At 41.7% G+C, this 18,538-nt stretch overlaps 1 protein-coding gene across 3 annotated transcripts in view; it reads right to left on the bottom strand.

Annotated features, from left to right (window-relative positions):
* TRAK1 (trafficking kinesin protein 1) overlaps positions 1-18,538 on the bottom strand; it is a gene marked incomplete at both ends in the record, with an annotated part of 98,236 nt that overhangs the window by 37,302 nt on the left and 42,396 nt on the right. For 2 of the 3 annotated variants that reach the window (XM_079538563.1, XM_079538562.1), the window contains one exon: positions 13,499-13,562. The exons of the other annotated variant lie outside the window; for it this stretch is intronic. In XM_079538563.1, coding sequence (XP_079394689.1) covers positions 13,499-13,562 — 64 coding nt within the window. Of the gene's footprint in view, positions 1-13,498; positions 13,563-18,538 lie in introns of those variants that run through there. 3 annotated transcript variants of the gene reach the window in all.

The following is an 18,538-nucleotide window of genomic DNA, read 5'->3' on the forward strand; positions in this document are numbered from 1 at the left end:
CTGATGAGTGAAAAACAGAGGAAAAAAACACCCTAGGCTTCTAGCCTGCTTTGCTTTCTGATAAATAAGAGAGCCTCATAACACAACTGTAGATAAAACAAGAGCATATGAAGGACAATGCTCTGTAATGCAAAACCAGCAGTGCCAATTCACTGACCTCTTTTTGCTCATTTGCAACCTAGTATTATTTTTGCCTGAGGACGATTAGGACTGTAGTATCTAAATGCATGCATGCATACATCCAAGTCCAATGCACTTTCCACCTCACTGTTTATGGAGAAAGCCATTAGGCAATAAAGACAGAACACTAAAATAAAAAAATAATAATAATCCTTAGAAAGTAGAGCATAGAATTTCACAAGCACTCATTTTTCTTGAGCTTTGAAATTACTGTCACAGATAGAAAACAAAACAAAGAACAAAGAATGCTTCTATCGTTATTTTCAAGACTGCATTAAATGCACAAAACAAACAGATCTGGTAGCAGAGGTATGGGTTTTTTGTTTGTTTTTTTTTTGTTTTTTTGAAGTCAAGCACATAAATGGACCGATCAAGATTTTCCTCTGACCTAAAGTACCTAGCACCATCTTCATTCTCTCTTAAGGCTTGTAGATTTACAGTTATCCACACTGTGATGCTTCTCAATCGGATTACGATTGAGAAGATGTACTTTGCATTTGTTTCTCATTACTCATTTAATGCAGCATCTGACTAGAAGCATCCTTTGGGCTCTGAGTTCTGCACTGCCTAAAGCACCAACCAAGCTGAAGGTGCCCAGAAAAGAAAGTACATGCCTGCCTGGACTGTGCCCTGAAAGCCATGCATTACGCTGATTAAAAGAAAAGTCTGTTTCCAGGAGCAGGAAAGAGCCAAGGAGTGGAAGGGGAGCAACAGCGTTACTATTGAGAACTGCTGCACTGAGCCACCTTCTCCAAACAGGGGGTGCAGGTGGAAAAACAACACCAGAGCTAGCAGTCGTAGGTGACATCAGCCCCAGCTGTACTAGCTGACCAGAACCAGCACTTCCTACCTGTGACACATCCCACCCTAATCCTTGTGTTGAAGAACTAAGAGAGCAACCAAGGCTGAAGAGGGAAGCACAGCTCTCATTGCTCCTCTTCCTATTCACTTCTCATCACTGTCAACAGAAGGCAGATAAGACAATAAAGTTCCACTTTTAGGGAAGGTAATACTGACCTGTATAGTAACACAGTCTGGCAGACATTCTGTGGCAGGCTCAGACTCCTCAGCTCACACTGGTTTAGTTTTCGCATTCTGTGCATAAAGGAATTACCCAAACTCACATTCACAGTCCCAGAGCCACTAGATGTTACTCTCTGGCACATGTTACCCGTAAGCACTACCTCGATCAAGTGAGGGGCATAGGGCCATCCTGGAATGGTGTCACAGCATATGTATTTCCTTTCAAATGAACTCAGAAATAAAATATTCCACCAGTTCTGCTATCATTCAAGCTAGAGAGGTTTAACTTCTCCCCTGCTAAAGAGAAGTTTCTAGCAGCCCTGGCTAAATCAAAGCAGAGGCTTCTGGCCACTGAGGTCTGGCACATCCCAGATGGGCCTCGGGGAACGTACACCTGAGCAGCTTAACATCTTAAGAGACTTTTGTCACAGGAGCTTGGAAAACGTGCTTGGAAAACAAGGCAGGACTTGCCAGGACACCTAATTCACACACAGCACGCTGCAGGCCTGTGGCCATGCCGTTCCTCTCCTGAGGCAGGAGCGCAGCCTTCTGCAGGAGGCAGGTGCACTCAGGGCAGATGGGAGGTCACTGTGCAGCCCTGGTAGACAGCCGCTGCCCCACAGCTCACAGTCACACTGTGAGCAAGGAGTTTGAACAGACACTGTTGTGAACAATACAGGCTCGTTCAGCAACTACACAACAACGTGACAAACAACACCATCAGTAGGCAACACCAACAGATTTCCACCCCCAACAAGAATATCATATAGGTGTTCCATCTATTAATACAAACACAGATCAAGTGTGGTACCTTGGCAAGTACAGCCAGAAAGCAAAACTAAGGAAACTGCCCCAATGTTTGGGCCCCATGACTTACTGTAACCTTAATGCCTATCATTTACTGATAGAATCCATCACAGCTCTTCTGCGAACTTCTATTTTTCCCCCTAATAGGATTTTTCATCTACTATTCATTGAATTATTGTCCTGACATTCTCCTCCTTCATTCACTTCTTGTCAAGAAATATCTGGACTACGGCCATTACAACTAGTAAATGAGAAAATGTGCATAGGGCTTAAACCAGAATCTGGATTCGAAACCTTTTCAAAAATCTTAAAACAAAGTCACAAGGCTGTATTAAAAGCCATGTACTGTCAGCTGCTAGTATTTAAAGATTCTTTTATGAGCTCAATTCTAATGAACATCTTTGTAAGAAAATGCGCAATTCATACTTTCTGTAATTAAGACCCGTGGTGTACCTGAAGTTGAGATTTTAGAAGTGATCATAAGAGTTTTTAAAATTAAACTTGGGTAGATAGAGGGGTTTTAATCTAATTAGTAAACTGAAATGATAATGACGGGTACCATTACAGGTCTTGAACAAGGAATATAGCCTTTTCCTGCCCTACCTGCAAAAGAAAGATTCACAACACAACCCAGTCTCATCTCAAAATTAGCTGACCCAGCAGCGCATGAACCAAGAAGGGTGGAAAGGTTTTATTTTAAACCAACAAAAACTGAACAGATGCTATCAACAACTATCCCTTTTCTGCAGTCAGCTCAAAAACCATCAAATGTAGAGCAAACATTACTGTTGAACAAACTACAACTCAAAAGCAACATCCTGACTCTCGGACTGTTCTGCCTGGACCTATATGAAGGTGCCTCCCACACTTATCAGGAGCACTGATTCTGTAATGCTACCCAATGTAACACTAGTTCTGTGACAGAGGTTTTAAAAACAGGACTGAAAAGTTCTAAACGCTGTGAAAGGAAAAAAACACTATGTCAAAAAGACCATGGATAGAATAACCAAGTAGTGAGATCTCTTCAGGGGATAGGCTGAACAGTTGAGTCTTAAATGCACAATTTTTACCTCCTTCTTCCCATGAGAACATTAAGAAACTTGGAGTAAACAGAAAAACTGTAAATCATTAGTGAAACGTTCTTCAGTTTTCTCTTATACTAGGCTTACAGATTCTCTTCTCTTCAGCAGGGAAAGGATACAAGCTAGTGCTTCTATGTGCTTTACTTAAAGACGAATTGGCTCACCCCCAACAAAAACACTCAGTCATTAAAAAGTGTGCCATGTGAAAAAATACCTAGAAGTATCAGACATCATTTTTGTGCATGTACATCACTACTACATTAAGTATGTAGGTGACCTGAACATACAGGTGGAAGAGAGAGGCACCTTTAAGAGGCATTTCAGATACATACTGAGCTTCTGAGTGGTAGGCACTGAAGAGACACAGAACTAAATTTATCCCAGATAGAACTCAATGTTCCTTTTTCACTTGAAATCAGCAAGAACAGGCTCAGAATGCACTTAGATCTCCATGAAAGGTAAAATAAGCAGGAAGAACACCATTACATGCGTTTCAGAAGCCATTTCATCAACAAAAAAATAAGAATCAAATTTGAAACAAAGTATTTCTTCCTAAGCAGATAACAGTTTCCTCTCCATCCCAAACCCGGATTTTAAAGCTGCTCTTTCACCAGTATTCTCTCAAGCACCCTTCTACTATGCACAGATAGACAAGTTGTCTTAAATTCCTTCAGAGACACAACAAGGAACACAGATAGTTTATGACTGAAATACAGGTGCAGTACTCCATGCTGAGGAATTCTTTAGAGGCAAGTCCTGTGTAACAGGTTCAAAGACAGTGTTACGTCCACATAGGAGCTTTGGACTAGGCTTCCCATGAGGTCAATCTTTCAAAGTATCTTTATATCATCTGTAGGATAGCAGTCTTGGAAGTATCAGTCCTCTAGTGCAAAAATCGTTATTTTAGAGTAAAATTCACAGCATGTGAAATAACATGCGTGGTAGATTCAGCTTTCAGTGCCCAATGCCCTTAAAAAAATGGTTAGAGAGGCTGGGAGCAGCCCCCGAATGGGAAGGTACATGCTCCACACAGTGGGTGAGCAAGAGAATATCCAACAGAATCACAGAATGGCCAGGGTTGGAACGGACCTCAAGAATCATGAATCTCCAACCCGCCTGCCACATGCAGGGCCACCAACCTCCACATTTAATACTAGACCAGGCTGCCCAGGGCCCCATCCAACCTGGCCTTGAACACCTCCAGGGACGGGGCATCCACAACCTCTCTGGGCAGCTGTTCCAGCACCTCACCACTTTCTCTGTAAAGAACTTCCCCCTGACATCCAACCTAAATCTCCCCTCCCTCAACTTAAAGCCATTTCCCCTCATCCTGCTGTTATCTACCCTTTCAAAGAGTTGATTCCCCTCCTGTTTGTAGGCTCCCTTTAGGTACTGAAAGGCTGCAATGAGGTCACCCCGCAGCCTTCTTTTCTCCAGGCTGAACAAGCCCAGCTCCCTCAGCCTGTCTTCGTAGGGGAGGTGCTCCAGTCCCCTGATCATCTTCGTGGCCTCCCTCTGGACCCTCTCCAACAGCTCCCCATCTTTCTTGTACCGGGGGACAGTACAAGACCTCGACACAGTACTGCAGATGGGGTCCCACAAGAGCAGAGTAGAGGGGGACAATCACCTCCCTGTCCCTGCTGACCACCTCTCTTCTGATGGAGCCTACACACTCTCACCCCAACAGGCCAGCTGTCTGCAATTCTACAAATATCTATTATTTCCACAACATCTGAGAAGATTTGGGGCCATGTGTTTTGTCAAAAGGTAAAGCCACATGGCCCAAAACTGGGATTATTTCTGTCTACATGCTTTCAAATGCATGGATAAGCACAAGACTGTTACCCAGTTCTTTTGCTCGTTTTTTAGAAGTCCCTGCTGGGAATGACAAACTGACATACTCAGACTCACAATACATGTACGAGCTGCATAGATAAAAAAAAATGCACATTTCTAAAGAAAGGTAATTTCTCTAATCCAGTTTTATTATGTAAAAACCTATTGCATAGCCTACATCTGTTGGTCATGCATGTATTCTTTAACAAATGTACCCAAGTTAAGATCCATTCTACCCCCACACAACCATTTTATTACTCTTCCACCTGAAGGCAGTGGGTACGCATTAAAAAGGATCGAAAAATGCAGGAGGTTTAAATCCACTCACACTTCTCAAGTCTTTTGCAGACTGCCATGCATTACTACCATAAAGATTAAAAAAAAAAAAAAAAAAGGTAGAAAGTACCTTCTTCCAAGATCTCAAGGTTCTGCCTGTTAAATGCGCTCTCGCTCTGATTTTCCTCCTTGTATTCATATTCAAAGCTTTCCTCGTCGTTTCTTGACATTGCTGAAGCTGTCCCAGATAGATGCAGTGCAGCGCCTCAGTCTGACAGGCGACAGGATGTCATTCCCCCCACAGAGGTACCCCTGGGGAGAGCAGTAGCAGGGCTCCACAGAGCAGAGTACCATCTTTCTTCACTCACATGCTCAGCCAGGGAGCTCCCGAGTGACTGCGTGTGCCCTCAGCACAGCAGCTTTGCCTGGTACAGACAGGGTGGAGGAGTGACGAGACCATCTGTCTAATAATTACCGTGAGACTGAGGTTGTTCCTCATACCAGCCCAGAGGGCGGGCAGTTTGTACTCAGGGGTGCTGTCAGTGTGCTTCAGACACAGCAATGAACACGTTGACAGCCCCTCCCCAATAGGCCTGGCACTGCCATCTCCTCAGCCCTGGCCCTTTCAGGCAGTGGTGGCCATCTACCCACACCACAGCCTCAGGCTATCAAGTATCTTTGTTTTCCACAGTCATCTTGACTGTATATTGCGGGAAATGAAACACCTCAAGCCCACGTACACCACCGCCAGTGCATCTCTAAGGGCGCGCATGTCTCTACTTGAACAATAAACAAAACTCCTTTTGCTAAACTTCACGACACACACAGGGAGCATTAACTTTCTTATTTAACTTCTTGCAGCTATGGATACTCAGTGTTTGCCAAGTTACCTCCCTCATTACCTGTGGCAGACCGGTGCCCTTTGCCTCCTACAGAAAACACCTCAACCTGCGTCATGAGCGAAGCAGCCAAGCTGGGGGACTGCAGGATGTCACTTTATCAGTAATATCATGTAGATTCCTTCCCTTATCTGAATTCTTAAAGCTTTACTATCTCCATTTCTCCCCTGTAACAGTGGACCATAACTCTTGAAAATAAATCTAATTTAAAACCACCACCGACAGCAATCACCAGCCAGTAAGAATCCCATTTGCCCCCAGCATCTCAGGCCTCAAATCAGTTCCAGGACTTGTGATCATCCTCAAATTTCACTGAGTGTGTAACAAACATAAAAACTGACAATACCTTTTGTCAGACCTCAGATCTTTCCACGATCAGGTCCTGCAACAAATCCAAGCCCCTCCCCTGCAACACTGCCTTTGGTTGCCTTTCCTTACAGACAGTTCACTGCTCTGCTTCACTTGCTCCTTAGAAAAACTGGTACTGCTCAGAAATGGGAATTACACACACGTCCAACTGAGCTGAACATCCACCTGCCATTAGATTTCAGCCAAATGCCCCATTTTGCAGGCTTAGAAGACTGGATGGTTTAAGAAACACATCATTCACAAAGGCTCAGATAAGACATGACGCACATCTACTGCAATTACCAGGGCTACTCAAAAAAATAGGGAAAAAAAGGGTGGAGAGACATAATCCATAATCAAGAAGTAATTTACCAATTTAATAGGTAGAGAATGGAAATTCCGGGAAATACTAAAGCAAACTGAAACACCTTTTTATCACACCTTTTTGAATGCAAGAAGCACCTTTCAAATCTTAGAGACAAAAACTTCCACCCTTGCCAACTCTACTGATATTCTGTGGCTTTAACATTCCTGCCAAGTGTTCAACCACAGTTAGCCAGCTAACTCATGAGGAAAACAGGATAGCACGTGGCACACAAAAACATGCATATTGCTGCCCAATATAGACAGCAATATAATTAATATTCTCACGTGCTGACTTTTGAACTGCAGCTCGCAATGCAAACAACATGGACTCTGACATTCAGAAACCAGAAGAAAAACAAGTGTTGCAGTATCTACTCTCCTAATATTGTTAAAGCACATACTATATGCTGATCTGTATATATATATAGTGGGTGAGGAAATAATGAATACTGCACTCTTAGGCTATCTGCTCATTTTTAGTGGCACTTTGTATTGAGCCCCTTTGCCGGTGCAGGAATATCTGTGTGCCAAAGATTAAGAGGCAAGTCTCCAGCAGGTACCAAACAGTAAGGAGTGACGGAAGCCAAACTGTACACAGTTCTGAAAATACACACTCTAATCAGGAAAAATTCAAAAGAGATTTTAATATTTTCTGTAAACACAGACTTAAGGACTTATATAGCATACCAGGACAAATACACACTTTTAAGGGCTGCTGTTGCAAAGTAAATTTAGTATAATAGCTGTAATCAACTCAGCACGTAGGCTACTCAGCAGAAGACATTCATCTCCTTTCAGGAAGCTTGCAAAATAAGCATGCCAAACACACGTGCACACTTCTAATGCAATTCCTGCACTAAGGTACAGTCCTTACCTTTGGTAACTTTGCAACAGAAAAGAAAAACAAACCCAGAGTTAGTTTAAGAAGGGTGGGGCAGGACACAATGCATGTAACTCTCTTATCCTGACTTATTCATGCAATTCTGGTGCGCTCAAAATATTCTAACCTCCTTTATCAGTAAAAACATCTAGGCTTTTGCACACAATCACCACAATTAATCAGTAGTAACAATGCTGGATTTAGAACAAAATGCTTCTCCATAGGCAAATGAGTCCTAAAAACGCTGGTTGAAATGGCAGCATCTAGGTTCTAAAGAACCCTGATGAAGAAACACGGGTGTTTTGGGGTGGGTTTTCCAGGGAGTGAGCATAAATTGGCCACTGATACGTACTTTCCATTAGGACATACGATCAAACAAAATTAAATTGTTCAAATGCATACAGATTTGTATGTTTGCTTACCAAATGTACACCTGTGTATTCTGCACACCTCCCTCCCAGTCTTAAAAAAACACACCTAATTAATTTGCTTCAGCCAAAAGGACAGCATCTTATGTCTCTGGAAAGACTTAACTGGGACGAAGCAGGAAAGAGCTTATCTATAAATATAGCAGTTGAGCAGACTCAAGAGGAAATTATACCTCTACACTGAAAAATAAGCCACTTAAAGGCAATATACAAGTAGCAGTAGCTTAGGTCTAAATAGACATAGAGTCAACAGAGGAATAAAGAAAAGGAAGCAACATGGCAAAAGAAGGAAATTGAAAAATTATTTCAATGATTGCATGCATATCAGCAAGGTTCAACTACATTTATTAAGGATGAAGAAGCAAAAACCCAAAGAAGAAATTGATCCACATACCTAGGGATCAAGGGCTGTTTCCAAGACTATGCGCTACAAGTGTTGTCTGAAAAGTGATTTGTCGCCCAGTGTGCAGCAATCAATAAGCACACACTCAGGAGAGACACTGCTTATTAATCTCAGGATTGCACAAGCCTGGGTGCTAGGTGGCTTCCCACAGATCAAGCACACGTGTGAAACTCTCCACACAGTATTTATACACAAAAGTTGCAAAGTTAATGTTTTTCCAGTCCTTTCTCCTCAGAATGATTGGTTATTTTTCATACAATTGTAAAGATTTACAGATCTATGGTTTTCTTGCCAAGTCGGCAGTCTCCTGATCAATTAGTTTTCCCTTCAAGGCCTACGGGTACTGGAAAGACCCTGGTTAAGGAAACTAAGTAATTCTTCTTCTGATACCTAATACAGTGGGGATGGATGTCCCCAGTTAAGGATATTAACTATTCATTCTTCTGATACCTAACACAAAGGTAGCTCAGTTTGTTTAGAATTATCCTTCAACACATCTGTAAGGTTCTCATGGATGTAGACAGAATGCTCACTGATGACATCCCGAGCAACACCAGAGCATGGAGATACAGGCACGGAGATAGAAGAGGCAAACATATGAGACAGTATGAGGATTCAGAAATGCTCAACCATCAGCTGAACTCCTGTTGTAAGAAAGAAAGAGTCAAGCCATATTTCAGGCTTAAAAGTTGACTGTGCCACCACAGAGCTGGCAGCCATCTGCAAGGTTACCTGTAACTGAGATGCATAGAGGAAGAACCATGGAGATCCAAGAACACTTAGAAACGTGGCACAGAATAGGAAATATTCTCCTAATGCTGCTTTTAAGGAGTGATTAAAATAATAAAAAAAAAGACATAGCCACAAAAGAAGACAACTAGGACGCTGTCTCACATCTGCAAAGGCACACTGCTACAAGTAAAACTGTGCTGGCAGGTCAAGGAGAATAAACATTAGCACTGTTAATTATTGCCCAGCTAAAAGAGAAAGTTCAGGAACTTGTTGATATAAGTTACAATGGAATAAAAAACAGAAGAGATGAGTATCTGCAGATGGAAGAAGAGATGAAAACACTTCTGTACAAGCAGGAGAAAAGCATGGGTGGGAGTTAAAAGATGGGGAGCAGAGCAAGAAGTGCCAGAATGACCATGAAAGGAGATGAAGTCACTTGGGCAAACATGTAAGAGGACAGAAGTTTGTTGTGAGACAAATGGGAGACACAGAGGGACTGTGAGGATAAAGAAAAAGGGATAAAGATGCTGCTTTCTCCACAAGCAACTGCTGAAGTTCATGGACAAGAAAAGAAAAAAGAAAGTTCCAATATCTCTCTCTCTCCCTCACACACACACACACACACACACAGACACACACATACACAAAGCCACCTGGAATTACAGGCAATGAACTCTCAGGCACCAAAGTGGAGAGTTTTAGTTAGAAATAAATAAGTAATGAGAGAAACCCTACAAAAAAATTACTTATTCCATAGTCAACCTGGATTTCTCTTGCATTGCTCATTGAGAGGGTAGAGGAGGCTGGCCCCAGAGAGCAGCACGGGGAAGGCTATTCATAAAGACTCTTACAGGTATCTATCTGCTTTTTTTCTGTTTGGGAGTCTGTGGGAGTTTTTTGCATTATTTTTTTTTCCACCTCAATTGTGTTCTGTGTTCCTTAAGAATCTATTTCACCTCTGCAAAACACAACACACAGAAACTGAGATGAAGCTAGGCATTTATACTGTTCTCCTTCATGACACATGCCTGCAAACGTTTCACCTTTTCCTCTTCTATCATTAATACTGTCCATCTCAAAATCTGCTAAGAAAGTAATGAATGTCCTGCTCCAGTACACACTCAGCTATTTCCACTCTCTACTCTAGCAGGGCTGCTCTGAAAGTAATGCCTCCTATTTGATTATGTGTTACTGTTATGCCCTTTGTATCAGTTGCAGTTTCCATGGAAATACATAGGAGGCATTACTTACGGAGCAACACACGTATTTTATTAATTCCAAATAAGATGGCAGCTGTCACAGTATACAAAAACGTTATGTTGGAAAATGTATCTAAAAAGCATGGTGCAGTATTTCTTATGAATACAGGTGTCAATTTATTATAATGTTAGTTAATACTGGTGATCCAATATTCAAATAAGGAAACACCTTCTTGCCTAATTCCATTTACTCTTGCCAAAAATAAACTCTGTAAAGGACATTACATAAAAGGTATTATTTCATTATTTCAACCCTGGAGAGTTCCAAAAGATTTCTGAATTGTCAATTTTGAGCATCTGTTCATTTGCCTCTGCAAGGTATTAAAAAAAAATTACTACCACCAAACGCAAGATGAAGACATCATTACTGTATCAATCCATACAGAAGTTCATTAAATCTGAGCTTAAGAGTGAGAATTACTTCCTTTCCTATTGAGTCGAGCAATAGCACTAAAGCCTTATATGCTGGCATCATTATGGAATGACTATGGAAGAACAAGGAACCTGACACAGCTCAAGTAATTGTTAACATGAAATCACACCTTTTAGATGGAAATCCAAGTCCCACCAGCTTTTACAAAGCAAATGCACAATTTCATCAGAAAACAGTAACACTGTAGGATGGTTTCTTGTGAGGTCTTCTATTATTTTCAGTGTATCACGGACTCCTTCAATGACATATTTATCAGAACTGACAAAATGGGTAGGATTCGTAATACTATGTACATACAAATCTGAGCTCCAGAGAGTCCATGTGCAGAAGAGAAATAAGCTATGTTTCATTTTGTCTTAAAATAGATATTCAAAACAGGCTGGCTGAGCTGCAGCTGCCTATCACTCTACTGAATACAAATGGAATCACAGGCAGATGACTCTGGCAAAGACAAATACATGGCAAGAATATCAAACACCAAGACACAGGCATCTCATAAGACACACGTGCTCTTCGAAAAAGCTGCTTTCTACTACGCTTTTAAAATGCCTTTTGTCACCCACCGCCATCAGAATACTTCACTCCATCAACGGAAAATACTGATGCTATTTTAAATCCAAATTAAAATACCAACAGCAGAGGCCAAAGAGCTTCCATTGCACCTCTCAAATCCTCTGCTACACTCTCACACATTTAACTGGGATAAGGAGAAGACAGCTAAAAGCTATGAAATTCCATTAAACCTCAAGACTGACACTCACCTAAGAGGCTGAGATAAGACTGACAGCACCATCACTCCATCCACTTCAGATGGAATATTTCAATTAAAAAAAAAACAAAAACAAAGCAGCATTATGCCTTACCTACAGGAGAGACTTCTCGCTGTCAGACATCCAACCCTGCTGTCTCAGAGAGCTGCTCTCTCCCATTGGCACATGCACTGGCTGACTTTCTGTAGGAGATCTTGGCAGAAAACGTGCTGGGTGGGGGCCCAGCGCTCACATGAGAACTCATCAGCCCAGGATCAGACCAAGCACCGTGGTGCTGGAGGCCCTGATCCCACACGGGATTGCACTGCTTGCTCAATACCTGTTGTGTATTCCATCACTGTGGAACTGCCATGGTTTCCCCAGCACAGAGCACACCTTACGACCAAGTTGATGAGAAAAGGAGCTCTTAGCTCAGCTATTCAGACATGTCAAACTTCTGCATAGCGACACTTAGACCAGACAGAAAGAAGACCATAAAAAGAATGATGAGAAGAAGGCCTTCTGTCTTTAACCTGGAAAAAAGCTACTGTTTTTGGTGACAGTACAACTGTCATATTTCTTAAGCTTCCAAAGCAGGCCAACCCAGTCTGTTACATCACAGAGATTAATCAGATGCTACAGTATTTACTAGGGTTAAACTGAGAGGATAAAAGTTACATAATAGATTCAGTCCTACTAAAAGTAGTCAGGCCTTTCAAATAAATATGCACCTTTGCTCTTTGACCCCCTGAATATCTGAACAGGAATAAAATCATTGAAAGAATGAAATTCAAGTTTAACAACCTTCTGACACCGCACTCACCTCAGAAATCCAGTACATAGACGATGTGCCACCCACAAGACCACAATAACTCAATCAAATTTTGTCACACACCTTTACTATTTTGGTCCCCTCTTAGCACTTATTAAAGTACTATAAAATATCTCTTTGTACTACATACATACAACCCATAGCCCTCTGGAGCTACACTCCTTACTGTTCCTTGTTTCATTGTGAGTTTAAGCCAAGCTCCCCAACCAGAATAAAATCTAAATACAACTACTGCCCTCCCAAAGGCTGCATGCTGTTTTACAGGTTACCACCACGTGCCACTGATGAAAAATCTTGATTTTTCCACTCTCTGGACAGCAAAATTTTGGGCACTCATCTTCCTCACACACATTCTATCTGAAGTCTGATAAAAATATTAAGTGCTCTGATAAAAAAATTAGTCACCCAGGCAAAAGCAGACAGATCACAAGGGGCTCAGAACATCACCTTCAAAAACAGTTTGTAGTTTTTTCAATTCCAAAAGTAAACCGATTTTGAGAAGTCACGTTACAAACATCTTTCACAGAGAAACAGCCAGAGAGAAAACACATATTGCCTATTAGCACAGTAACTATACAGATTTTCCATTATGGCACTGCAGAAAAATACAAAGCCTTGAACCACAAACCAATACAGCATCTTACATTATGCATATACAAATCCAGCTCAATTATGATACATACAGCAAGCATTTCAAATATTTCTCCCCTTGCCCAAGGAGCTCTCGTACAGCGCCTGTGTTCCTCTGCCACTCCCTTAGAAATACAGAAAGCCTTACAGCAGTCTCTTGCAGCATGCTCAGAAGAGACGCTGAGGTGCAACAGTGATGCAGGCATCTCTGCCACACCGAGGTGCTGCCTTTTAAAGGTACTTCATTTTTAAAACATTTGATAACAATGCTCCGGTCTTACAAGCTTCAGATTCTGCACCAAGAAATGAGGAGAAAAAGGAAAAAAAAGATTTACCATCCGTGCATTCTTCATAATACCAGTCCAGTTCATAGTAATCTGCTTCAATAAATTTCTGCATAGTCAGTATCCTTCAGCAACAGACGAGACTGCACTTCGCTGCTAAGGTCAAGTGAAACGCAGCCATGCCTTCCTGCCTGTGCAAAACGGCACATCACAAGGCAGCTCATGGGAAGCCAGAAATGAGCTGCACATCTTCAATGAGGCTGCAACTAAACTAAGGGGTGGGGGAGGACAGGGTGTAATTCAGGGGGAGGGTGGCGGGTACTATAGAGATATCTAGAAGGATGCAGAAGGGAGATATCTCAAGCAGATGCCCTGGTGGCTGCTGTAATAAAGCAGCTCTGCACAGGAGCCTCGGCTGGGTGTTACCAAGCCTGCCCTATCAAGAGGCGGATACGCTGACGTGGGGCCACACACCACCACCCGGATCTCTCTAACCCATCCCTCCCCAGGCTCCACATCCCCTTCAGCCTAACGAGTTGCCATGGAGATGAGCCGGCTCCAGAAGAGATGAGGAGACGCAGAGAATGCATTTTGCTGCTTCTGGCTTTGCGGACTAGAAGTGGCCATGCTGGAAATGAAAATCCTTCCACAGAAAGAGGATCCAATTCTCTGCTGGCTGCTCGCTGAACAGCATCCTGCCATCATAATTCACTGGGTACATGCTGTACATTAATAATGAAAAGCCAGTCCATTACTACTCTGTCCCTCATGTACTGATAAAAGCCTGCCTTCCCCATGGAAAATGAAACATTATTGCTTCGTTACGTTATTCTGGACTGATACAACAGAATCCCTCAAGCACACTGTTACTGCAAAAAGTGGCAAACAAAAAATGAAGAAATTAGAAAAATCAGTAGAGCAACATATTTCTTACCATAGAATCACAGAATTGCAAGATTGGAAACAACCTGCAAGATCGGAAACAACCTGCAAGATCATCTAGTCTTGCAATAAAGCTAATCTGCTTCTGCTTTTGCCTTCTCCATGAACTACTGACCCTTCCCCCCCTCCTCTACCTAAGGAATCTGAGCTGAAATCTGGATGAATTTTCACCACTCTTTCTAAAAATACATAAGGTCTTCAGGCAGGATAGTATGATGTTTGTGTTCAACAATTAGGAAATGAAAGAAAAGACTTTACTTATGCAGCACCTAATGCATTTAAGCTAATAAGAGAGAATCTGAGGAACATATTGCCCTAAATCATCAGCAAGCACAGCCATCCAAAGAGCTTGCCTGAATCTGTACAGGTACAAATGCCAAGGGATTTGATCCATTTTGCTTTACTCTTAAACCATTTCTTCTTTCTGAGCAACTATATTACTCTGTGAACACTAGTGGAATCACTGGGATAGACTGAGTTGCAATACATGTTCATAACACAAGGTAAGCCATGCTGGTGTCTGGCCTTGGAATTGCCTGTCCAAGCAAAGACTCCATTCATCCACAGGAACAACCATGAATAGATAAGGGAAACCTGGACTATTTATCCCTCAGCTGCACTGCCAAGCTCAACTTTTTCCAGCTTTGAAGATAGTCTGACACAGATGTAATTTCCACTCTTGTCAGTTCTCAAAGGACTTACCCTGTCTGTTCTTAAGCCTAGAAATATTTATAGCATCTTCAACATCCTCCTGCAAAGACCCACATATCTATTATTTATGATATATGTAACTTTCACCTTTTGGTTTCAAATTCACTCCTACTGAATTTTATGCTTCCAGCTCTGGACATCGTAGAGTCATACAACAGCTTGGTTTGGAAGGGACACCTTGAAGACCATCTGGTTCCCATCTGCCCAGGGCACCATCCAACCTGGCCTTGAGTCCCCCCAGGGATGGGGCATCCACAGCTTCTTCTATGAGCAGCTGTGACAGGGCTTCACTGCTCTCTGAGTGAACTGAATGCTCATTTCTCTCTCCTTTCTAATCCAGTCACTGCAGGTTTCTATTAAATTTCCCTCACTCGTTATACTCTAGATTGTTACTGCTTATTCACCTCGAGTGTCACAATTTAGCTTTACCATTAGAAAGAAAAAAATTAAAATAAGGAACAGTCAAGCAATACAGACACAAATACGTAAGCTGCTAATACGAAAATGCCCATATTAGTAATTCAGTTTTACTCGTGTAAGTAATTATCACTACAGTAACTTCAAGCTTGGAGATTATCACATTCTTTTGCATACTGTTTGCTGAATCACAGACTGGGATATTTGTTCACATACGTTGTCAGCAGCTAGCAGCAATGAATTATGTTATTCACCCAAAGTTTCAGCCCAGGGCCAAACTCAAGGACAACTCTGAGCGCAAGTACATTGTTTCACTAGAAAACAATGTGTTTCTCAGTCTGAAAATAAATAAATCTGTAGGAGATGAAGACAATAATGTGACCTCTTCGACAACGTGCACAGGATTCTATCTAGTGCTGGTGAGGATTTAGTTCAGTTTTGGGCTCCTCAGTAGGAGGAGACATGGACAAATGAGAGACAGTTCATCTAAGACAGTTAAGAGACTCCTCATTTTTCATTTGAGGAGAGGCTGAGGCAGCTGGACTGCTCAGCCTGGAGAAGAGGATGCTCAAGGGGATCTCAACAATGTCTATAAGTACCTGAACAGAGGATGTAAAGATGAATCCAGGCTCTTTTCAGACATGGGCTTGGGCAATCTACCCTTGGCTGGTCTGCTGGAACGGGAGTCGGACCAGGTGGTTTTGGAGATCTGTGTCAACCTCAGCCCTGTTATCATTCTGTAGTTCATGTGCCTCTGATTTTTTACTTCCTTGTCGTACTGTCTTAAACTAAGAATCTTTGAACCTTTTTCATGACTGAAAATACTTAATTTTAACTTTCTAAATAGACTACTGTGAATTTCAAAGCATCGAAGTTACTGAAGTGTTAGAGCTCCTCTGCAAATACAGCTCTACCTCGCACCTACGAGATTTTCCTGGGTAAAAATTCAAGGAAATTATTCCTATGGCCCTGTACTTCATCCTCCCTCCTACACTCCTCAATCAGGGGACCAGCCAGGCTCCAGACAATGAGATCTAACATCCGTATACTAGAAACTGCTGATGAACAGCTGAGCTGGTGTGGTACCTGAGCAAAATCAGCCATGCTGCTCTAGGTTGGAAGCAGCCATTCTTGGGAGGCTACCTCCAAACAAAGGAGCTGAGATTAGTCAAGTCATTTACTCGCATCTTGCCCCCAACCTGTTGCCTTCAGCTCCTGCCATTCCATTCCTACCAGCAGCCAGAAACAGTCATGCTCCAGTAGCTTCCAGCCTTACAATAGGAAAGGCACAAAAATCATTCTTATTTCCCAACAGACGCTACTCCACAGATTATTTCTGCCCTCCTGAAATCAAGATGCACACTAAGAGATAACAAGGCTCTGAAAAATAAAACCTACTTTCATTTTGACAGGGCCTGTATTATTTTTGGCTTCACATTGCTAATTAGATTTTTTTTACATTTCACACTCTATAGCAAAACAAGTGGACATCAATTTCAGGTTAGTGAATAGTAAAGGATTATATAAAAGCCACCAGCAGCATTTGGACATGCAAGTTCACGCACATATCTGAAAAAATAATTAACATTTTGAACACTGTGAGCAATTTTGCCAGATGTGATCAACCTGCCCTCACGTTGGACACGCCATCTTGAAATAGAGGAATGTGAAGAGGCACTCCAGCTCTAACTCAGCCCTACAGTTTCAGTTCTGTATGTTCACAAGGTGAGAGCTGGATTTGCTGTTAAGTGCAGTTAAGGCTATGCTGTTAAAACACTGTCAGAACAAAATAAAGGTTTCTGTGGCAACATTAACTCAATTGCTCTGCACATAAGCAATTTGTTCCACTTGTATTATTTTTGTCTGAAAGGTAATTTGAGGTTGGTAATTCTATTTAATCAGCATTTAAGATATAAAGACTGGATGCTGGCTACCAGATCAAAATTGCTGCAAGGACTTTCTCCTTTCTATTTCCTGACAATTTAAACAAAGGAAATCTTTTTAACCATGGTGGAATTTTTTTTCTCACTCCTCCTTCCTCCCTGTCTCAACACACACACTTCATTTAGAGAGGATAAAAGTAGTTCTAAGTGGGATGAGATTTTTGGTATTGGTTTTTGTTGTTATTGTTTCTTCCTTTGGTTTTGGTGGTGGGTTTTGCTTGTTTTCAGCTTTATTGGTATTATTCTGCAGAGCTAATTGAAAACACACTGGTATAATCAGGAAAGGCATTATCTTTCTGTGGAGAAAACCAGAAATACTCAAGAGATGTGGAAAGATGCTGTGATCTTCCCAGCTTGAAGACAGGCACCCCAGTCAGAATACTATAAATCCAGGTATCCACATGCAAGTAGCCCTTCAACTACATGAGAAAATGTAGCTGTAGGAAGGTCAGGCTGGAAAGGCTGTTGGGTTGGAAATGAAAGTATAGCCAGGCCAGCAGAGCAGCCACATAGCAGCAGAAACATCTTTCAACTTCTGCAGCCCAGTTTTACTTCATATAGATATGTGTATCAGTCTTTATGTAAGCAACATCTACCGGAACAGTATGATTTTCTGGTGGACTGCTCCTATTAACATTAAACCTCTTTGTATTCAAACCTCTGTACTGTAACACTGTATTTGAATGAAGAATTACCACGATAATTGCCTAATACTTATCAGATAATTGAGCTATGAAAAGATTCCAGGTACTAAATTGTGTTTACAAGCAATGACATTTTTCATATTCTAAATCCATGTATGTTTATTCACATTCACTTGGTCTTCCAGGTACCACATTTTATGCCATTTTTCATCTTTAGTTTAAACAAAACAAAGAAACTTCTTTGTTCTCCAGACAGCAAAATATCCAGACTAATAAAGAATTCTGGCAGCCAACATTGACAAGCTAAATAGACTGAGTGCTCAAGTTTGCAGTTGCAAAGGAGTATATTTAGGCAGAAAAACTGGGCTGCCAAGTTCAAGAGCTCTCTTCTTCCTTCCCTTTTGCTGTAATGAATCTGTGCCATAGGCTCAATG

The sequence above is a fragment of the Tetrao urogallus genome, assembly GCF_951394365.1.
Source record: "Tetrao urogallus genome assembly, chromosome: 7".
NCBI classification, from domain to species: Eukaryota; Metazoa; Chordata; class Aves; order Galliformes; family Phasianidae; genus Tetrao; species Tetrao urogallus.